Source organism: Scomber scombrus, chromosome 12 (genome assembly GCF_963691925.1).
Source record: "Scomber scombrus chromosome 12, fScoSco1.1, whole genome shotgun sequence".
NCBI classification, from domain to species: Eukaryota; Metazoa; Chordata; class Actinopteri; order Scombriformes; family Scombridae; genus Scomber; species Scomber scombrus.
Window position 1 is genome coordinate 15373572 of NC_084981.1, and position 23693 is coordinate 15397264.

The 23693-nt window shown below is 39.1% G+C and overlaps 2 protein-coding genes across 4 annotated transcripts; both read right to left on the reverse strand.

Annotated features, from left to right (window-relative positions):
• Positions 1-962: 962 nt before the first annotated feature.
• On the reverse strand, positions 963-16884 carry ccar1 (cell division cycle and apoptosis regulator 1). Of its 3 annotated transcripts, none has more exons than XM_062431071.1 (26): positions 16846-16884; positions 15533-15694; positions 15145-15320; positions 14881-15027; positions 13344-13376; positions 12792-12988; positions 12470-12596; positions 11859-11975; positions 9763-9952; positions 9406-9550; positions 9124-9276; positions 8796-9021; positions 8164-8277; positions 7657-7823; positions 6610-6820; positions 5337-5420; positions 4885-5073; positions 4483-4674; positions 4086-4322; positions 3866-3995; positions 3466-3554; positions 3226-3366; positions 3010-3130; positions 2702-2884; positions 2100-2305; positions 963-1996 (listed from the first exon to the last, which is right to left on the reverse strand). In XM_062431071.1, exons 2-26 carry the CDS (start codon positions 15642-15644, stop codon positions 1922-1924), a joined length of 3762 nt encoding a protein of 1253 aa, XP_062287055.1. In that variant the 5' UTR covers positions 15645-15694; positions 16846-16884; the 3' UTR covers positions 963-1921. The 3 variants fall into 3 exon arrangements, with proteins under 3 accessions (XP_062287055.1, XP_062287053.1, XP_062287052.1); XM_062431069.1 differs by having other exon boundaries at positions 11859-11969; positions 12792-13009; XM_062431068.1 differs by having other exon boundaries at positions 12792-13009.
• A 1272-nt stretch (positions 16885-18156) lies between these two features.
• zgc:110319 (uncharacterized protein LOC796111 homolog) lies at positions 18157-22649 on the reverse strand. The gene is made up of 8 exons (XM_062430272.1): positions 22585-22649; positions 21997-22097; positions 21728-21863; positions 21261-21327; positions 21049-21160; positions 20898-20961; positions 20500-20674; positions 18157-19089 (listed from the first exon to the last, which is right to left on the reverse strand). Exons 1-8 carry the CDS (start codon positions 22647-22649, stop codon positions 19021-19023), a joined length of 789 nt encoding a protein of 262 aa, XP_062286256.1. The 3' UTR covers positions 18157-19020.
• Positions 22650-23693: the final 1044 nt, after the last annotated feature.

The window sequence follows — 23693 nt, forward strand, 5'->3', positions numbered from 1 at the left end:
CATACATACAATTAACCTGAATGTCTAAACTCCATTCAGTGTTTAATTATACTGTCTGTGAGTTTGATTTCCTGGCAAGATCTAAATCAGTTACAAAGGCTTCTTCATACTTCAATAAAAAAAGAAGATAAAATCAGAAGGAGAAACTTTACATATTTTTTAATTGTTTTAGTGTCTAAGTGGTCAAATTTGAATAAAAAAAATACTATAAACAATAATGTCAGTATGTCATGTATAAGTAATCGTTTCAAAATATAGAGTGCACAAAAAGAAAGTCAAGTATTTAATCTTTCAACTGAAAATTCCACCAATAAGGGTTTTTTTTCACTTCATTAATAAGCCTTTTTCTCAGTAGACATCATGCCTTCGCAGGTGTAATCAATAACATTAATGATGACTGCATTGCATTGAGGAGTTTCCAATACTGGCTCAGAGCATGGGGCGAATGAGAAAGAGGCATAATTAATGTTATTAGTTACACCTATGCTTTTACTGCTGCAAGAAGTCAAAATGTTTAAAACGGGAAGAAGAAAATAAAAGTTTGTGAATCTATGAAGACAAAACCGAGAACGGTTTAATAAGAGTTTCTGCCCATTATGCCTTATAGCTTTGGGCTCTGCTGCCCCCTGCTGGTGAGAAAGGCAGCTTTCCAAACAAAAAGTATCTCAGGACGTGTTTGAAGTTTTTAACTAACAAGAAGCCTTTTTCTGAGAAGACACTTTGAGGTGCAACTGTAGGAAAAGCTTGGGTGTAAATAATACAATTAGTAAAAGCTCAATTCCATTTAACTGCCTCAGTTTCATGGACAGGACAAATAATTCCAACAGAGCCATAAATGTTATCAGTAACACCTGTTGCTGTTCCTACAATAATGAGTTAAAATGTCTGCTGTAAAAAGATCTTCAGGAAACCTTTCACACAGTCATACGAGCAGGTGAAAAAATGCAGACACACGGTGGTGTTAAAATGAACCACTTTACTCTTGCACAAGACATCCAGAGTACATTTCATTTTCAATAGAAAAATAAAATTGCCTGCTTTTAAGCACATTTGAGTGCAACGGGCTCTTTTCTCGAAGAACCCAGACCAACACGCACAGTCCAGAGATGGATTTCAAAGTGTTAATGTCTTTGCAGCAGAGACTCCTTCAGCAGAACACACATTCACTGAGCTTATCTTTTGGTTCGTATGTGGTTTCCTTTTTCAGATGCTCGTCACAGTAAAACATGAAACAGTAATTGGCAGCGCAGCAGGTTGTGGATACAGCCAGAAGGTGCCGACAGCAAAAAGGTCCGAGGGAAGCAGGAACCATGCATAGCCATGTGTTGAAAAAACCAGCGGAAACAATTTAAATCAGCCAAATGGGAGGAACAACAAACTTGAAGTGTTTATTAAACACAGTTGTGGGTTAAACAGCAGAGGGAGGGGGGGCGATCTCCAAAGAAATTGTGTCTGAACCGCAGGGAGCCCCCTTTCCACTCGTATCCATCCAAAATTAGTTTCTTGTTAAATATAGTTTTTATGTATTCTCTCGCACATAAATAGCATCATTATTGCTCATTAGAAAAACAAAAATCTCTGAAAAGTACAACTCACACATACTGGCAATTTCGATCTACAATGTGGCAGAACAAAGCTAAAGCAACAGTAAAACAATGTTAGCAAATCAACTGAATTTTCTTAATACTATGAAAATGTCATAGTTACAATTAGTCTAGGTAAGAAAAGTAACTGTCTGTACACAGAAACTGAGGTTGAAATTAACACAAGGGAACTAATCATGAATAAATTTATACCTACAGACCTACAGACAGTAGGTCCAAACAAAACCGTCAAATTATGCTTGTTTAGTGAATATTTACACTTTTCTTAAAGATAATCAGTGTTACAGATTAGCTTAATTTATTTTAAAAGGTGTCACTCATGCATCAGCACCGTTCGCTTGAGACGTCCGACCGTTATCGCTGATGGCTTCATCACCAGACTCATCTTGATTCTAAAAAAGAGTGAAAACCATTCAATGAATCTGCAATCATTTAAAGCTTTAAAAGAAACAAAGTGGATGAACAGCAATGTGGTGAATTTTTAAAATGTTGTACCTTTTTCAGCACAGCCAGCAGCCCTTTGACGGAGTCCGTCAGGGTCTTAGATGTCTTGTTAATCTGGTCATGGTAGATCGTCTTCTGCTCCTCCACGGACTTCAGAGTCTTCTCGGTTTGGCTCAGATGGGTTTTCACATCCTCCAGCTCCCTGGACAAGGATTTGTTGGTTTGTTCCAACTGTGCTTTAACTTTTGCGTCTTCATCTGGACAAGGACAAAACATAAAGTTGAGATGGAGTACCACAGTGAAGGTGGATCAACTTTTTAATAATGTCGGCATCAACGGGCAAATCCAAGTTTAAGTTATAAGCATTTAAAACTGGTTTACAAATCATCAGATTCAACTTCAAGAGTCATCTTCTTGAATTCAGAAAAAATACATCTAAGGAAGATCTTCGAGCTGCATCATACTGGAATGTGCCAGTCCACTTATTCACAACAATCACAGATAAGACAGTGCAGAGTGAAATGAAGCTTGACTTTTCTGTAGCAAAACTCAAATTGAGCCAGATCATTGTCCTGATGGACTACTGACACAGAGTGTAGCTTGCAACTTTAAGCAATATTCAGTTTAACGTGATTCAAAAGTTCAAATCATACCCATTTTAGCATCCTGCACCATGAGCTTCTTTTCAATTTCCTCCCTTGCTTTCTCACTCTTCTCCAGTTTCTGCATCATGCTGCCAATGTCCACCATGGCTCCGTTATACACGATCAGATTACCAGACTCGCTGCCTTCTGGCTTAACACGAGTTTTTGGAGAGGAAAGTAGCCCTCGGTTACCTGAGAGGAAAAGTTTGAGAGAGAATCTTTAATAAAAGAAAAGTCTGCTGCACCAGGCCTCCACCACTGTGCTTTATTGACTGATAGAAACATTTTAAACCAAAAACCAAAACTTGCCAACTCACCTATGAGGTTTTCTATTTGTGACTCATTAAAGGAAGGAACAGGCTCGTCCTTTCCTCTGTCTGTCAGTTTCCGATAGTGACAAGACTCTCTGACCACTGGCTTGTTCAGCAGCTTCTTTATCTGGAAACAGACAAAAATCAACATGAGTGACACTAACAATTAGGGATGAACACAACCGAGCATGAACATGATTAGGTTTGTGTGTGTGTGTTTACCTGAGCACGAGAGAGGTGCAGTCCCAGTGTGTACAAGATCTCCTCCAGGTCTCTCTCCAGTAAATAGCCACAGTGGCTCTGGTCAAAGTAGACGAACGCCATCAGCAGGTCCTTGTTGTATGTGACCATCTGCTTCTTCTCCTGGTGTAACAACATCCACATTTATACCAACAACTATGTATTCATGACAGCAATGTTTTAACACACTGACGACAATAACCAGCACAGTAAACAACTGACCTTGTCTTTAGATGATCTTTCTTTGGATGATTTGCGGTCATCCTTGCGATCTTTCCGGTCTCTATCATTGGAGTCGTCATCATCCTTGTCTACGAGTCAGCAATGAAGAGTTTGAAAAAAATAGAGCATAGTTAAACAATCCTACTATCACTGTAATGAAACTGATTCAGAACTAAACAATCAGTGATGATTGCCAATACATTTTTTAGTTTTATTACTTTGGGGGGGGGGGGGGGGTAATCAATGTTTTTCCTAACTTATGGCCTCAGAAACTGTGGAAGAGTTATCCATCACAAATTCAGCGTGGTGCATGATTTCTCGTCATTGACCAAATTGTACTGTTGGAAATTTAAAAATAACTATTAATAATAAAAAGAAAAGAGCGAGGGAGAAGCAGTACCATCATCATCATCATCCTCGGCATCTTCAGCCTCCATGGGGTCATACTCTTCAGCGTTAGCAGTACTGCCTTCATCTTCGTTCTCCTCCTCATCTCGAGACTCCTCCTTTTTTATACCTTTGTCATCGCCCTGGTTAAAACACAAATCATACAACTGTATGAAAACACATCAGCTGATGAACAAATGACTGAAGAGAACAGCTAAGTCTGAGAGGCTTACCTTCCTCTTCTCCTCCTCGTCCTCTTTGGATTTCTTCACTGCTGGCTCATCATTCTCCTCTTCTTTCTCCTTCTTTATTTCACGCTTGTCTGCCTCCTTCTTTTCTGCCTCTTTTTTGGCCTTCTTCTCCTTTTCCTTCTTTTCATCCTTGGCAGGAATAGCAGCGAGGGCTTTAAATATGCGGTAGCCAAAATCTCTTTGTAGCATCTCATTAAACAGCTCAGCAAACAGGGAAACCTGGACAGAAATGGAGGACAGTGTAAAATCAATCTGGAGTAACATTTGTGATATTCAAAAACTGATGCTGCTGCCCTCACAAGGAACATTTTTACTACACAATCATACATCTTTCTTGCAAAACTGCATAAAATAAAATAAAAGTGTCATTAATTCTCACCTCAAAAGAGTGCTCCTTGTTGTCTTCCAGTCTGTAGTCCAGCAGCACGCTCAGGGACATGACACTGCAGTCAAATTTGCCATTCTTGGCAGCCCAGTTGGGATGTACGATGATGGTGGGCTCATCAGGGAGGATGTAGCGCCTTTCTCTACGCTGGCGTTCAACCTCCTCCTGTCTCTTTCTTTCCTCCTCCTAGCAGAGAGGAACAGTTTGAAGAACACTTGTCACAAAATGTAAGCCAAACACTGTCAAATTACAGTACACAGGTTTTGCCAAGAGACTTTTGGTACATGATGTGAGAAGATATCCACAGAATTTATCTAATGTCACCACTACTACTAAATTCTCCGAAATAATTAAATCTTATTTGCTTGATTATTTCTTTCACAGCCTTTTGTGTACCTCTCTGTCTTCTTCAATGCGAGCTGGCTCCTCTTCCTCTTGAACTTTGCTCTCTGGTTTATCAGGCTCCTTGGACTCCTCCACCTGTTCCTCCACCTTCAGCTGCTTGGTGAGACGGGCAATCAGCTGCGACTTTAACCCTTTAGAGCTTAGAGAGCGACAATCGAGCTCTTTTCGCAGGTCATTTACCTACAAAAAAAAAAGGAAAATATGGGGACATGTGGTGTTAACCTGAGTGAGGGACGAGCAGCTGTTCTTCTCTGTAGCTGTTCTCACTAATCAGGACAAGACTTTTAACTGATGTGAACATTTCTCCACACAAAACATGAAATATCAAGTAAGACAGGTCCAACAAATGATCCTATATATATATATGTTTCTCATCTGCTCTCCACACACAGTTCAACTGCACATCTAGCTGTGAGTGCTGAGGTCTGCTCTTCAAACTGTACCTTCATTGATTTCGGGTCAAGTTTAGCCCAGTGAGTGGGGGTACTAAGGTCTTTCGATTCGTCGCCATCCTTCTCCTCTTCCTCCTTGACAGGAAATCATTAATATAGAGACAGGCAGAGAGAGAGAAAGAGGAGGGATAGCAAACAGTCAGTACACCATTTGTGGCCAAAGTGAACTTTAAAGTTGATCCGTGCAAGAAGCAAGGTCACATCTGTCTTTCATGTCTCGTCCTAGTGAGCTCTCGACTGTGTTTAAGTCCACTGCTACTGAAGCGTACACAGGGAAGCTCTCTAGCTCTTATAAAAACCAACAGAAATCCCCCCCAGCTGCCAATCAATCAATCTGTGGAACACAAAAAAGGTAAAAATGAATGAGAGGTGTGTCCAAAAGGTGTGTAGGTACATCAGGTGAACTGAAGCTGGTCTCCAAACGGAGTGAGGATAGGGTGGCCCTACCATGGTCTATGACTGGGGTATTGGGTTTGCCATTTATGGGTTTTATACACCTACATCAGACAGGAGTCATCTGTCCTTCTGTCCAACCAACTGCCCTGGAAAAACCAAATTCTACATATAGTCCAAATGAAAATGTAGAATCCAACAACAAGAACAGACAAGAAACAGGACTTGGGGGAAGTTCGCTTTTCGAAGTCAGACGATATCAAATTGATGTGAAAAATCATATTAAAAAAATACACATTTCTACAAGAAACACATTATTTATATGCAACTAACTCCACAGATTCCAGCGTATTTAAAAATTAAACATGCCAGTGTTAAAACAATCACCACTGGTTCAAATTTAAGAAACAATTTAAGATCATTGCTAATTCAATTTGCAAGCACCCAAAGCAGTTCAAGCAAATGACAAAAAAGCCAGGATTAACATTAATAATTAAACCCAGATTAACACCAAATTATGAGCTGTTTGAGGAGCTGGAAGCTGTTTTACCAGTTGCAATCGGGGCCTACACAACACAACCTAGTCTCACTGCTTCCACTGTATGTGTCTGCTGGATGTGAGGGAAGGTGGGAGTGCTGATGGAGGAATGGAGGAATTGGAGCAGAGGAGAAGGGGGGCAAGTGGAGGAGTAAACAGAAGAAGCCTAGGTGAGGTTTGGTGGAACAATAATCTGCCTGTGTTCATGTCTGTGTGCGTGGATGGTGAGGTGCTCTTTGTGTATGATGTTTATCTGGGGTTTGTTTTTTTTGTAAGTCCTGTGCCTTCCTGTGAGAAGCGGAAATGAGAAGAGAGGGATTAGCGGTTCAGTGCCTGTTCTCCATCCGCCTCCTTTCGCTCGGCCGACAGCTTCTCAGCCAGCTGCTCCCGGAGTCGCCGTGACAGCACCTCCCACTCTGAGCGGGTAGGAAGACAATGCCAAACATCCGGAAGAAACAAAACCACTGTCTCCACATGAGCAGGGACTGTCCGCCCCTTGTGTGTCTCCTCCGGCCGATGATAGCGAATCTCTGCAAAACGATACCTGTCGCAAAGGAAGAAGGTGCATTGGAAAGAAACATTCTGGTCAGGGCACATTATAAAAAGCAAGCCTTGCTAGGGCAAGCCTTCTACAGCTATTCCCTCCCATGAAGTCACTGAATGATCGTATCATTACAGTGACCCATCTCCCCCGCAACACACGGCATAGACAAATGGACCCAGTCTGCAGCTCTCCAACTGTTGTCACAGGTTACGGCAGCCATTTTTGAGAAGGTTGACAGACAATCACATAAAATAAGTCACACCCCCCAAATTCATCCCCATTATAGCTTCGGCCAATTATAGATGAGTGCTCTGCATTTAACATAGGATACACTTAACGCACTACATTAGGGTTGTGCGAAGAAACACAGAATCAACAGGACAGTGAAAGCCAGTTAAATATGTAAGATATTTAACAGATAGAAAAATTAAAACAACAAGGTAATGGCAGTGTCTTCTGGTCCAGGCTACTGCTTCCAGCCACAGTCCATGCGTTTGGTTTTTCATCACAAGGAAATATGCGTATATATATTTTTATAAATGTATAGAGAGTGTGACAGAAAGAGAGAGCCAAGGCGACAACACACAAAAGGCCAAAAAAGAACATTGCACAACACAATAAATAATAGAAAATAATAAGTAGCAAATTAACAACATGGTAAACATTAATAGAAAAAAATCAAAAACAAAAATATCACCCAACACGTCCAGGATGAGATTTAGTATAGAGGCAGTAAAATGTTCAAGCATATTATAGATAGATACTCAATTTGTATTTTTAGTAACCAGCACAGTTAACAGAAATACAATCAAAGAGATGAGAGTAACAGCTCTTACCACTGAGTGCAGAGACTAAGGTCTATGCCTGTGAGTGCCTTGCAACAGCGTATGGCTGTCTTTATAAGGACTGACGGATCCTTCTCTGGGTCAGCTCCATCCAGAGAGGGAGACCAGTGACCACCAATGGCCATGGCCTCATCTTTACCTCTCATTCCCACCAAAAACTGAATGAGAGAGACAGACAGGTACAAAGGAGAGCCACAGAGTATAGGTTAGATAGAAATGGGAGTGATAATGTAGATAAAAGGGGTGTGGTGGGTAGAAAGAGCCAAAAAAAAAAAAGACAAAAAAAGGATAGAGACACAGAAAAATAAATGATAAGCAGCCTAATAAAAACCTCTGATGATTCATAACCAAAGGAACAAAAACAGCAGGGTGAATAATACAGGTGCTTCAACATTAGTTAGGATTCTTGCACACTGCGAGTACTCAGCAATGGAGCAGAATAATTACGTCAAAGTAATTTTATGTGTGTGGCACCAGCATGGAAAGTGTGTAATGTACCTTAATGAGTCTAGCAGGGTGTTGGAAGGAGTCTCTGACTTCCTGGGGGTCCTCTGCCAGAGCACAGGACTTGTGATAAAGCTCCTCTATGCTGGGGTTAGCCAGCAGCATCACCTGAAGCATAAAGAGAACACAACAACCTCAACTTTAACTTCCATCTGGAAAGTGAATGTAAACATGTTTGTATCGGGATGAAGAGAAGAGCTTTTTCTGTGAATGTAGCTACCAGCAGAAGATCCATTTTGCGCATGTTTACAGTCCAGTGCAAAGTTTATGATTTACTTTTAATTTATCTATCAAATCATTAAAAGAGGGGCATTTAATGTCAGTTTTTCTTCTTTGACTATCTCTGCATAGGAGCCTACTATATATGCTACTAAATTGTAGTTGTAAGGAAAATCAAATTTTAGTGTGGAATACACGTTTCCTGAAGATTTATTTTTCCAACATGAGGTTTAGAGTATAATAGTTTGGGGGTTTTGATGGTCAACACAAGCTGTAGTTTGATTATGGCTCCAAGGACCTTTTGACCTAATTTGTGACTTTTCTCTCACGCTGCATTTTAAAAATTTTACATTTTATGGACTATGAAAGACTAATTGAAGCAATGTACGTATCATTGTCAATCGTACCTTAGCACTGTAGGTGTGGTTGGCATCAGGTGGGTCCAGCACAGCTGTGTTCTTGACAAGCGGATCCACTTCTTTGTGCAAGATGTGAAAGTTACAGGTGTTACTCAACAGGAAGGGCCTTGTCAGAGGGAAGGCTTCAACCCAGGTGAAGACAGCATCAAAGAAGTCGCTGGGAATGTAGAGACTCTGATACCGCCTCCTCAGCTCCATCATGTCACAGCTTGAACTGGAGAACACACAGAGGACTGTTACTACCTCCAGCTGAGTGTTACACTAGCCCGACATATCATACCTCTATAATCTGTTTCACTGAGGAAGTTTTACTCACCCATCTAAACTGAACTTGGAAAACTGGACGGTATAGCGAGGAACCACCCTACGAGGCCGCCGAGGTGACCGGTCACGTCTTGGAGAGCGGTCCCTGGAACGTTTGCGTGTGGGCGAGCGTTCTCTCGACCGCCTGCGCTCACGTTCTCTGTCTCTGCATTAGAAACAAAAGCAAATAGTAGACTGTCATTTATGAAGAAAATGACAAGTATATTTCAGTAACAGCTTGGTTCATACTGAATAAATATCAGATGATCTCAGACGCTATCTATCACCATCTAACCTGCGTTCCTCTTTACTCCGAAGGATGAGCTCTGGGCCCCGATCATTGCGACTGGGGAAACGAGGTGGAGGCTCTATCCGCCTGACCGGTTGCGGCTGTTGCATCATTCTCACTGGGGGCTGAAGCAGACCCCCGGGAAACACATCTGGAGACAAAAGAAAACCTATAACACCTGCTCGTTTAACCACTTGACATATCTCACTTAAGTTAGACCTCAGTTACAGCCGTGATTTTGAAAGGTGTACTACCAGGGGGAAAAAACAGAACAGCTGTGATAATAATGAGGAGTGCGACCACTTGTCTGACTGCATTTACTCCATCTCTAAATCAGAACAATCTCAATGAAAACTGGTTTACCTTTGGGCGGAGGCTGTGGCAGCAGAGGCTGAGGAGGGTTCTGGAGGAGAGGGGCCAGAGAGGCAGCAGACAGCTGGGCCTGCAATAAGGAAGGAGGGGGAGCCTGGGCTTGAACACTGAACGTGGTTGGGGGAGGTAGTGACTGGAGCATGTTGGGGGCCTTCATTAAGTTAGGACCTTGAGGCTGGCTCTGAAGAAAGGGGGAAAAAGAAAAACAAAAAGGGTGAGGTGAGCATATGTTCAAGGCAGACTTGAAATAATCTTTAGTTAAAAGGGAAACTTCAGCATTTTTCAACCTGGACTTGATTTTCAAATATATTTGTGTCTAAGTGACTAATGGGAACAATTTTTGGAACTGGTCCAATATGGAGCGAGAGTGCTAAAGCCAGCAGCCGCAGAACCGGCTGAAATGTAATCCGATAGGGGCAATAGCGCCCCGTCAATGTACATCCATTAAAACTGCTTGTTTTGCCACTGATAGGCTCAGATTGTTATTACAAGTGTTTGACAACAGGACCATGCAGAGAAATAAAATGGTTCTCTTTATCCTTCATCTGGTCCAGTAGTTGTTATTGAGTTTATTTAAGTCTCAAGCTCAAGCTAAGCTATGTTTTCTGTACTCCAGCACAACAAACTTGACCCGGCACTCCTCTCTCCAACTCGGTCATAGCTGAATATTTAGCGGATTTCTACAACAATTCAACTCTGGCTATATTTCAGATTGAGTTTTCTCGTTGAGACTTGGTTTAACACAATAGAAACCAAACCAGATCAAGCGAAAGGTAAAGAAATACCTACACAGAGAAATAACTCTGTGTAGTCCTTTCCATAATGTTGTCAGACACTTTCAGTGGATATACATTGATGGGGCACTGTACAACTGGAACACGTTTCACAGCTGAATGGGGGTCCAGGTTGAAATATACCAACGTTTCCCATCAACATGCCAATGACTGCATGACAAAAAAGATGATGAACTGTAGTAAATCAGCCAGGGTTGCTGGGCAAAGGCCTGAAAGTCTGCTTGAATGAAAGAATTTAAGAAATCTTATCAGAAGTGCTCAATATGGTGTCTTAATCAGAGAATACCTGGTGACAAAAATATCAACCTAGAAGGCATCTGGTTCAACTCTGGTTTTGACCTGTTCAAAGTGAACAAAAACCCAAACTGTTATATTTTTGTTTAACGTTTTCAGGTAAAGCATGGACTGTTCTGCTTTACCAATTTCAACCTACAAGTAACATTATTATTATTATTACAGAGCAGCATGACAGTAATAGATCATTCTGAGGATATTTGAAGTATTTAGTGGGCAGAAAAGTTCAGGATCTTGCTCGACAGGAAAAGATGGTGCTGGGATCAAATGTGACTGTTTGGCTGAAGTAGAGTTACTCTAACTGGAAGGAAATATTCAGAAATATTAATTCAATTATAAATGCCATAATCAAAATTGCATATATGACACTACTTGGTAAGGCACTGATCCAATTGTGAGGTAGCAACATCAGTGATACTTTAAACTGAATCTTCAAAAAGCATCTCAAAAGTGAAATATGAGCAGATCTGCAGGTACAGTATCGTGTCAAATGCTTGTTTAACGCTGCACCCTATTACTTGTCATTACTGGAAATATGCTTAAAATGTATTATTTAAAAAGGAGCTTTTCCTGAAGTCCCTGTCATCTGCAATGTCCCCTGTAAAGACATTTACTGAATTCAACATCACCAAGTGCAAAACACCTCTCAAACAAAAGTAACAGCTCAAGGTGTTTTCCAAATAAGAAAATAGACAATATGGATTAAAAAAGGTTGCAATCTACTACAAAAGGCAAATTAAGAAATTTGCAATATTTCTCTCCCAGTAAGACAAATTAATCTTCCTTAAAATAAAGAAATGTGTTGTTAAACCAGTAAAAATGTAGTTCTATCCATTTGGAAAAAGCAAACTAAAAGAACAGTTGAGAATAAATGTTTAACTATGACTATAGTTCACCATGAGTAGGTTAAGCATGATAGCTAGGAAACAAAGAGATAACATTTCACAAAGAAAGGGATAAGGACCAGAAAAATAGTATGATTCAGGACTAGGGGGTTACATTTTGTCTGTTGTCCGTTGAGTGCATGTCTGAGTAGCGCAGCTGCATCCCTGGCTCATTGTAAAGGCTGCCGAGCTGTGGGGAAGCTTGAGGTAAAGGCTGAGGCTGCTGCTGATGCTAGGAGGGATTGAGAACACAAGAGTCAATAAAAGACAGAGAGATAAAGGGATCAGATCAAATCTGAAAAATAAAACAAAACTTTAAAATGTGTTAGTAAATTGTCCAGGGTTTAAAATGAACCTGTCTGAATAGTCAAAAAAAATCTTATGTGCATGTTGTCATTTTCACCATAGCTTCTGTCACAGAGGAAAGTCAGCAAGAGTTTCAATGTTTACACAGATCGATAAGGCCAAAGGCTGAATTTAACTGAAGCAAACAGACAAACACAAAGTGTACAGTAACCAGACCGGACCAGAGTTTCAAAGGATAAGATGTTTCTTGTTTTTGGAAGGACTAGACTAGAAAAAAGACACAAAAAAAGCTATTGGTGTAAAAAAAAGTATGTGACCTAAAAGTCAATAGTCATTATATCAGAAATGCCTAAGTTGTATATGATCAATAATATTATCCTCTCTCCTGGAAGACTTTGTGCAGCCTCTGAATGTTCTCACCGACTGGTTTGCCAGCTGAGGTAAGGTCTGGATGCGCTGGGCGTTCCACTTGAAGGGCATGTTGGGGTTGTAAACAGCCTCCACTAGGACCCTGTCACCCACCTGAGGAGTCTTCCCCTTCACAGCACTAAAAAGATACAAAAAAGCATTCAGAAAAATACAAGTAAATCTCTGACGATCTCTGTATGTCAGATCAATTCAGGTTTAAATTGAAATAGGCACAAGTATCCTTTAGAACTATCTGTTGGCCTGAGAAATGAACAGCGTACTTTATTTGGACAAGACATATAGTCTCAGAGCCAAGGATCATACTCTCTTTCACCTTAGCTGAAAGAAGACATCTTCATCTACAAAGCCAAATGTGTCATGTAGCTTGTTGACGACACCAGTGAAGACTCGCTGCTTCTGTGGCTGCGTCTGCTGTTGGTGGCTTGAGCGTGGGGTTGGGTAGGACACCGTAATCTGGGCTGTCTGCTGGGGGTTGGACAGGCTCATGCTAGTGGGCATAGCGACTGGCGGCTGAGGATCAGGAAAAGAAAACTGGAAATAATCACCAGTTATCATTAAGGCAAAATGCTTTGATCTGGTCCTCTACGGAAAGATATGAACTGGATTCAGTTTCCGATTCTGTGATGTTAACAGATAGGAATGATCCAAGCATGTACATTTTGAAATTACATTCTTCTTCTTTGAGATTATTATTATTACTATTAATATTTGCAATGGGAAACACAAATGAGGTGATGGAAGATCTACATATTAAGCAAACAAAATAACATTGCATCTCCTCAGACAGAAAAGATTGAGCCACAACTCATACACATTGATAAACAATATATATGCCAAATGAATATGTAATTTTTTTGTACATTACCTGAGAAAGCAAAGCTTGCTGAGGCTGTGGAAGCTGTGAAAAGAGACAGAAAACAGAAAATATCAAGAGTTAACATTTTGTTGACTTAATACATTAGATCTGACCTCATAGCAAGGTCACACCTGTTCTTTACAGCACATGGCAGCGTGTTTGCTGTTAGCAGAAACAAGATCTATTTAGCGGCATGTCAAAACTCACTGTTATTTGAGTAGTCGTATCAAATTACTTATACAGCACATTCACATGATCTGACTCGAGAAAATATTGCAAAGCTGTTATAAGAAATACAGAACACTAAACATGAGGAAAAACAGATAAGGAGGATGCCAGGAATAAAATGAACCTCAATCTTAACGTATAAGCTTCAGTATAGCACAGATAAATCAAAGCTTAGGACCCTTAAAAATGAGTGCTGTATGAGCTGACTCATTTTACCAAATACACTCATTTATCTTGCCGACACATCCAATTTAGTTTGGAGCCATGACAGATCTAAATATAAAATGTATGCTAATATTACTTATTTTTTATCACCATAAAAAAAATGTTTGTGAAGAGTTTCCCCATTGGCTGTTGTACTTTCAAAATGAACTAGTGGGAGATGATGGAAGCAGAGGACAGCAGCACAATGCAGAGCGACTGTTTTTTCTTGCTCTGATGCACTGACGTCAAATGCAATGAAATCAGCTAACCTCCTGTTTAAACAGACAAGCACCAGCATCTCTACCATCTCCTCCTCTACTGTCCAGTGTGATCAACTCATCAACTGACAGCGCTGTCAGCAGCCATTCAGGAGAGATGCTCTGTGCTGCGCTCGGTTTTTATAACATAAGTAACCCCAGGACCCAAATTATTTATCTCTTTGGCATTTTCACGTCACAAATGATGACCAACAGATTTAAAACATAGAGTCTTGTTGGTAAAACACGCGACTCATATATGCTAAAAAATGAGACACGTCCGCAGAATAAAACTGAAAAAAATAACAGGGGAAAGTTAGAATTAGAATAGTTATAATTAGAATTAAAATAAGTTTCTCTTTCAAATCAAACATTCCAAAGATATGAGTGGAACGTACTCTTCTTGCTCCTGCATTTATAACCTTTTTATGACTTAAAAATAGCTGAACTGTGTAATGCCAGAAAATATCACTGGGACCACTACAGAAAATAGCAGATGAACATCTAATATAGTATTTTGAGATGGTTTTATTGTTTATCTAATTTTATTTTATTGTATTTTTACTTGGAAATACTGTCAATTTTGAATTTCTCCCTAGTGGAATCAATAAAGTTACCCTATACCCTATATATAACCTGTACCTATACTAATTTTTGACCTAGTCTTGTTATTTACCACTTTGTTTTAATTACATCTGCCACCTTTTACAGCAATATGAACTACAGGTGTTACGCAGATCTGCCATGGTACTAAAAATAATATATCTGTAGTGAAACATTTCTACCACATTATAATCGCTTCATTTTATATTGATTATCACCAGTGTGATACAAAGCAAAAGGGGCCCATGTTTTACCTGATGAGGTACATTGTACAGTTGCTGTTGGGGGGGTTGCTGGGGAGGTTGTTGCTGTTGCTGCTGCTGCTGTTGCTGTTGCTGTTGCTGTTGCTGCTGCTGCTGCTGTTGCTGCTGGTACTGCTGGAGGGCTGAATTGATCTGAGACTATAGACATTAAAAAGAACATGGGAGAGATAGTAGCTGATTAAACAGTGTTACATGTGACCATGGCGAAATGCAAAGACTGCTGACAGCGCTTGGAGGTGGCTCACTGTGACTGACCTGCTGTAATGCAGCAGCTGCAGCTGCTGCAGCTTGCTGCTGCAAGGCTGCAGTTTGCTGAGACAGCTGGTAGTTAGCAGCAGACTGGTTGCTGAGCGATGCTGCAGCCAAGGCTGACTGCTGCGAGTAAACAGAGGGAGATGCTCCCAGAAGAGATGGCTGCTGCACACCAAGCGCTGCAGGTAGAGAAAATAAGGCACCAGATTCAGAAAAGTGGAACATTAGTAGAGAAAAGGGTGGAGGTGTTAATGGCAGGCTAAGAGTGAGAGAGAAAAATGTTGATATATAGACAGAGGAGTGCAATATTCAACAGTTTAACAAATGTAATCAATCCCCCACTAAGAAGAAAACATTAAGCAGCCTGGACCCTTTGATTTTTTATACTCACAGTGCAGGCTGTTTAGGTCAAGAGACTGTCCTGAGTGGCCTTGCTGGGACACTGCTGTAGTAGCAAACTGAGTCGCCCACGGTGGATTCTTCTGTCCCCCGAATTGGGCCATGACTCGCTCAGGTTAAGGGCTGTCTCTACTCACCAGACTGATGGTTATCACTATAAACACCACAAATCATAAAATGAGGTAAATTATTAGGAACACTAGTAGATACCAGGGGGAAAGGATCATTTGTGCACACAAATTCACATAACACAATCTATCATTATGTAAAATGGTTTAACTACCAAATCACCTATCTCAGTCAGATATGAATCGAAAGCAGTCCATTTGGATTTTCCATAACAAACCGTGCAATAACAATATCAAACATTCTACAACAATATTACTTTTGTACATAATGTTACTATTTTGTATTTTTTTTTTTTTTACTACTATTGTTTGTGTTATTACTTATTTATTGTTCTTTATTCTCTGTATGGATGCTCTTCTGTTTTAACAATCCACTTTGCTGCTGCAATAATGTTCATTTCCCCACTGTGGGGCTAATACATCTGATCTTACATCCAGTGCAGTATCAAAACTGTATGAGACATTAAGTTATATTCTGAATGTGATAACCCCTAAAACTGAATTGAAAGATTAAATTCGCCAATTTCAAGACGAGGACAAAAAGCACAGTAAACATGTTATTTGCAGCACTGCACAAAACAACCTTCAACATTAACCTAACGCCATTAAGGGGATCACACAACGCCAAGCCATTTGAGGGCACGATTTAGTAATTTCGAGGATAAAATGATCTATTCGTACGCACTAACCATTAAAACACTTAACCTTCGTTTGTACCAGGTGTCGTAGATTATCTTAACTTTATCTGCTGACACAGCACCTCGACAAGCTAACGTTAGCTACCTTAGCATTATACAGCTAAATTAACGGTTATCCTGTCTAACTAACGCTGGGTGTTGTTGTGGCTAACACCGGCTAACTGGACCCTTTTATATCACGTCTTCGTCAACAGTACTGCCTTTTTAAACTATCACAGTTAAAGCCAGTAAACGTCATCTTAACAGACAGCCTATTTACATCGCTTTGTTGCCAGATTAGCCTCGTGCTGGGTTTGTTATCGACAGCGAGGCCCAAGCTAACATCCAGCTCTGGATATCTGCTTTTAAACGCCTACAAACACGTATTCCAAGATGACAGCAACTCCTCTGTAAATCAGTATCAGTGTTGCACATTTAATGCGTACAACAAAACTAGCGTAGTAAAAGGATTTGATTAAAACAGAGTCACCATTGCTTACCACTATCCCTTGCACCGGCCAATGTAGACACAAACTGCGCATGCGCGGATTGGACAGCTTGATGCATGCTCCAGGCTGAGATTGAAGTGATAAAGTGGTTCATTATGTTTTCATCTCTCATGTTGAATATGTCCCCAGAGCATGATTAATAAATAGTAATATAGGAACGATTCTAATCATTATTTGCAGTAAAGATTTAATATCATTCCTTGTTTTTCCCCCATATAGATTTATACAAAAGTCATAACTGGAGGAAAATAGAACTACTTTCTGCAATCTCTGTTTGAGCAGTTTCTACTCAGACAACGCACCAGAAAACAAACTGTTGTCCCACACAGATCTAAATGTAAATTATTCGTGTCCCTGTATGTCTCCAGGGCATGAGTAATAAATAGTTATATAGGAACGATTCTAATTATTATTTTTATACTTTATTTTATTCTTCTATTTTATTATCATTCTTAAAGTGTTATATTCTTATCGATTTTATTCATCCGTTTCTTTTGTCTTTTAATCTCTTTTTTTTTTTTTGCTAACCTAGTTTTAGTCTAGCTTTTATTAAACATCTTTTTTTCATTTAACTTTTCTTTTGTCTTTTTAATCTGGTTTAACATTAATCTTAGTCTTTTAACCCGTACATATTGCTCAGGGTCTTTTTTATTTTTTACATTGGAGAGCTGTAAAAACACTCAATACACGTTTATTTCAATTCAGGTGCCATATAAATAAAGTTTGATTGTTTATTTGCAGTAGATTCACTGTTACCTTGAGTTTTCTCTACCCATATAGAATTATACAAAAACCATAACCGAAGGAAAATAATAAGTGCTTTCTACAAAAGAGGGAATCCTCTACAGAAACAAGCTCTGTAATGACCTTGAGCAGTTTCTACTCAGACAACTCACCAGAAAACAAACTATGGTCCCACACAGATCTAAATCAAACTCTTCTTAGCAAGAAAAGACATACTGTTTAACTGGATCTAGGACAAGCCCCCGAATGTAAAAAAGAGGTACAAGAACATTTCCACTGGAGAGACTCAGTGCTAGGATAAACGGCAAAGAGGAAGGCTTCATGAATATATAGCAACCTATGATAAAATACCTAGCCATAGACCTGAGTGAGCTAATCATGAGAGGTTCTGGCACGCTGAACTGGACAATATAATGTATGATATTGATGTACTGATGCACACAAATTATTTCATTCTGTTGGTACCATACCATCTAATTGTTCAGGCCATGTCTGTTCAAGTTTAAAAGGAAAACTTTCAATAAAAATGTCATTACAAAAGTGGTGTGTGTGTGCATTTGCTTTCAAACTGAACTTTATTTGTGTTGCAGTGGATGTGAATAACAAAGGACATAGCACATACAGTAGATATAGCATACAGATCTAAGATGTTTCAAGTATAAGCCTACTTCCACTTTATCAATAGATAGCAGTCATGTATAGATGATGCATTAACAAGCAGTAACTCTTCAGTTACATTTCATACAGTATATGGCAGCAAAACTAGAATATCAGATTTGACTACATCTGTCTTAATTTTGCATGACAATAATTCATTGTCAAAACCTTCACAATATCTCCAGCCTATCAAAATATTCATTCAAAATATACAATATTTATAAGAAATAAATACAACAAGCACTTACAGCTATCACAGCAGATCATCTTGTCTGGTTAAGAGAAGTGACAGTATTTTCTATATATAGGTCAGACAGTATATCTCTCACTCTAGGTAACAGGGGGCACACAGTAAGTTCATATAGACCTTTTGACTTGTCATAGCAGGAAAAGCACACATAGAACTGATAACATTAACGATGGCTCGGTTTCATTCAAGTGTCCAGGGACGCCATTCCAGTGAACGATCAGGCACGTTATGAAGCTCATGAATTTGGAAAAAGATTCAGCCATCATTAATGTTATTCATTTTCACTTTTCCTGCTTTGACATATCAACATGTCAGCTGTGAAGAAAGTCTATAACTGCTTGAGTTCTTTACAATATATGGTTTGCACACATAATAGCAGAAATAATTTTGTGTCTTCATTCTTATATTTGTAGAATAGTAAATAGTGCATTACTTTAATGCATGCCTGTGTTTTTACACAGTCAAACACATTTTTCTTAAAACATAATTCATGTGTGTTTTGGTCAATTAAGTTTTTAGTCTTGCAATTTGCGTTCCAGCTCTGAGAAAACCTTTGCATTAACTTCATCCACTTCATCTTCCACCTGTGTGAAAAAAGACAATTATGACATATGAGTGTTATAGTATTTTTTTCATGTTTCCAGTCACAACAAAACCTTCACTTTGTAGTAGCATTTGGGTATGGCATAATAACATGATATGTCTATACTCTGGAAGACTCTTCCTACAGACCGAAAAATCACAGTTTTATTTGATTGCTCAGCCTTAAAGGGGACATATTAGGCTTTTTCTGAGTTTATGTTATTTTTACACCGTTATGATGCCTGATATCGATGCTAAACATAATCAAAGTTCTAAAACTTGAGGTTAATGAAATGCTCATTGCAAGTCAAAAGCCCAGGCTTCATTCTCCTCTTGGGCTGTCACTTTTTATTTGAAATTTGGAAATTTGTTCGGATATGGGGTGAAAAGTTCATGTTCAAGCTGTTATGACGTGTTCAAAATGTAGGCTGCAGTCTCCACACCTGCGTCAGACCATTTGAAGATGTTTGCCTTGTGATCCAGCAGAGGGTGCTCTAAAACTTCACTGTTAGCTTTACTCATTGCCTCTCCTATTGCCCTATTAGTAAACTAAGCTAATGTTAATGTAGCATTGTTTTGTTTAAATGGAAGACAACAGCAACCAGAGCTGTCCTGAGTGGAAACAAAAACAACAGAGAAGCCGCGTGTGGAAGTATTTTGGGTTCTACAACATGAATGGAAAAGTCACCAAAATAAGGCTGTTTGTCGACTTCGTAAAAGGCAGCCATCTTCTTCTTCAACTAAAAATCTGCAGGCTCACCTGCTAGCTTAGCGACCCATTGAACCAGTGGAAACTGAGGTACCACAGATGAGCGGAGCAGCGCCAAATGCACAGCTTTGTTTGACAAATTTATTCGAATAAATTGCAGGTCATTTCAACTTTGTTCAAAATTGATTTTTTGAAAAAGTGACACCCCTATTCTGCTGAGCTCACGTTGGCTTGTTTGTTCCATAGCCTTTGATGCTAAGGCTTCTCCATGTATTCAAGTTGTCCACTCTCATATTTAGTAGTGAAATCTTACAACTAGAGTTTGTTTCATGGTTTGTTGACTGGGTCAGCCTTTAAGAGACGAGAGCAAAAATGGCCTGTTTCACATAGAGACTGAACTAGGGGCTGCATAAAGGGTCAAAATGAGCTAAATAAGGATTTTTTAAAAAGCTGTTAATCATGCAAAGACCAGATTAGTAGATTCAAGATTAAAAATATAGACCTGAAAGTGCACATAATATGTCCCCTTTAAGGAGCCAAAAGTAAAAATAAAATGAGATTCATCACAATTTTCTACACAATTAAATGACTATCCAAATAAAGGCGGTGAGACCAGAAGTAAGCCAGGTGTCAAAACAACAATCCCTACAAATCTCTGCTCGTCTAGAAAAAAAAAAAAGGTAGTGCAGATCTTGATAATCACCTGTTCCACTGTGTCTACTTCTGGGACATAAAACTGCAGCATGTTCTGGATGCCGTTCTTCAGGGTCACTGTAGAACTGGGACAACCTGTGCAGGAGCCAACCAGCTTCAGCTTAACCGTGCCGTCCTCAAAACCCTTAAAGATGACGTCACCTCCATCCTCCTGCACTGTGGGTCTTGTGAGAGAAAGAGGCGATACCATGTTGTAGAGAACAAAACAGCACAAGGATAGAAAGATCAGTACCGCTGCCAGCATCTTTATTTATGAGTAAAGAAATATGATAAAAGGAACCGTTTGATTGGCACTGAATTAATGTTTAAAACACAAAATACAAACAGTGAGATATGCAATTGCCATAGCATATTGCCAAATTGCTCTCAGGGTTGTTAGTTTTGTACCTGATTCTGTTGTCAAGAAGCTCCTTTATCATCGACACAATATCATCATCATCTTCAGACAGACCTACAGTAAAATAAATATATAGTGTGAAGAGATTTACACAATGTTCAGTAAGGTCAGATGGCTGAGATGGACATGTTGCATACTCACTGCTTTCATGGTGCACTGCTCCTATTGTTATGGGGTCACCGCTCTCAAAGAACTTGGCAATGGCACCCACAGCATGACGCTTAATATCGGTCCACTCCACATCCTCATCTGTCTGACAGGTACACCAGTGATCTCATGTGTTATCTCACCAAAGACGTTTCACAGGATTAGAGTCACAGAGACAAAATGTTAAGAGCACATTTAATACTTACTTTAGTGACTGTGATGAAGTCAGGGCCAAAGAACACACTTTTTACTCCCTCAATTTCAAACAGGTCTCTGAAAGAAACATGTTATCATGTTATTGTTCAACACATATTAAGAAGCTACCAATGACAGCGTGAAGTCTGTGTTCATTTTAGTTCATTCATTGAAAACAACATCCACTTGTACTGGCTTTTATCAAGAGTGTCACTGGTGATTGCACTACTTTTTGAGATGTCTTTTTTTTTTTTTTTTTTATAAAATCAATGTATCAGTAAAAACAACACATCATATCTACACATTACATTCATAGTCAGTGAATGAAATCCTGTAGTGTCACAAAGTGTAATTCATCAAAGTTACTGTACTTTTCAACCAAGTAACCTCATCACTGTCAAATCTGAAGACAATCACGCATTCCTCAGTGAAGATCAAATTCACTTTCAAAGCATTATTTCTGAGAATGACACACAACCTGGCTAAAGATGAACATTCAGCTGAGCTCGGAGAGGGAAAGTCAAGTGTCCCGCTTCCTAGAACAGGTTTGCCGGGAAGAAACTTCAAGCTTCTGGGGTTTGGAGTGTCTTGAGTCTGGATGGAGAGGTGCCTTACTGAAATATGTTGAAAACAAAAACCCAGAGAACATCTTAGTGAATATTTTTGTGTCTACATTCATTCATATTTTTGTGCCTATCATTTACACATGTTTTGGTTGCAGGTGACTGTCCAAACAGGTGGTCTCACTTGGGAAGTGTGTGGTTCCTGTGCTGGGCAGAGGCTGAACTCTCCTGAAACTCTGGGTCGAGCACTGAGTGTGGTATGAGCTCCTCGTCTTATCTGGAAACCTTTCAACAACAAAAAAAAGCGCATTATTATAATTATTATCACGTCTACCAGACCACACAGGGCTTCAACTCATTCATTTATGAGGCAGGAATAAATGGTGAGGTGGTGTTGATGGATGAAAGCAACGTCTGTAAATGTTTGACTTTATTATTAGCTCAACATTTGATTATGTAAGTTACAAGCCTAAAAATTGAGTAATTTAACAATTGTAAGCATTAGCGGCCATGTTGATAAAAGGCTTGAGGAGAAGCTGTAACATGAAATTAAAGACGACAAAACAGGAAGTCACATTTAATTAACTAGCTGCCAATTATTATCTCCATTTAAAAGGAATAATGGGATTACTTTGTGTCGCAGTTTGCTCATTAGCTAGCTAAGTTTACACGTATTATCTCAGCGTCACGGTTTATCCACAAGTGTTAAATCTCATCACATCAGCAACGCGATGTGTGTACAAAATCACTTTACAGCCGTAGAAAGTCAAACCTAAAGTGAATCGTGTTTCTGGTCCGTAGCAACCGCTGTAGACCCCATCTCACATGCGACGCCATTTTGTTTATTTTGAAAGTGATGGTAACCCCAAATGTGCGGACATCTCGCGAGATTTGCAAGCACAAATATGTGTTTATGTTTTAAGAAGCGACAACGATGTGTTAAAGGTTGGTTTAGGGACAGAAATATTTGGTTAGGCTTTGGAAAAAGATCATGATTTAAGTTAAAATGTCACGAAATATTCAGCAAATGTAGGGTTACCTTAAAGACAAGATTCATCGAAATCGCTATCAGCAGGGTTGGGAAGGTTACTTTGGAAATGTAATGTGTTACAGATTACTAGTTACCCTATTTAACATATAATTAGTAATGTAACTATTTCAATTACTTAATCTAAGTAATGTAAGTCAATACATTCGATTACTTTTTGATTACTTTTCTAATTTATTATTTAGTATTCATTAGTTCATGTAGATTTGGGAAATTAAAATAAATATATTTTATAAAAAAAGTCAAAAGTCTGTCATTGGCTTAATTGGTACTGCGACACCATTTAAGCCCACGTCATGATTTATTTACATAATATAAAAAATATTAGTATATAATAATAGTTTTCAAATAATTAAAAACAGCAACATATGTATTCAGTAACATGTTGAATAGTAAAAAATGAGGAAAAAACCCTCCTGAGCAAATTTTGAAAGGTCTGACTTCAGATGTAACCCCCTTTGTAATAATCATAAGTAACTGTAATCTAATCACACATTTTTTCTCAGTAACTGTAACGGATTACAGTTACATTTATTTTGTAATTAAATTATGTAAGGCGGTTACATGTAACTAGTTACTCCCCAATACTGCTGATCATAGGATTGATCAGGTATCAGGATTTCTCTTTAGTGTGTTGTCATAATGACACAATGAAGTTAATTTATCGGTAGAAAGAGACTAAATCAACACAAAAAACAAAAACAAAAAAGATACACTAATAATACTAATACATTGTTGACATGAACAGCTGCTTCTATCATGGTGCTAAAATTTCAATTAAAATGATCAATTATTTTATATATTTATGAAAACATAAAACATTACAATATGAA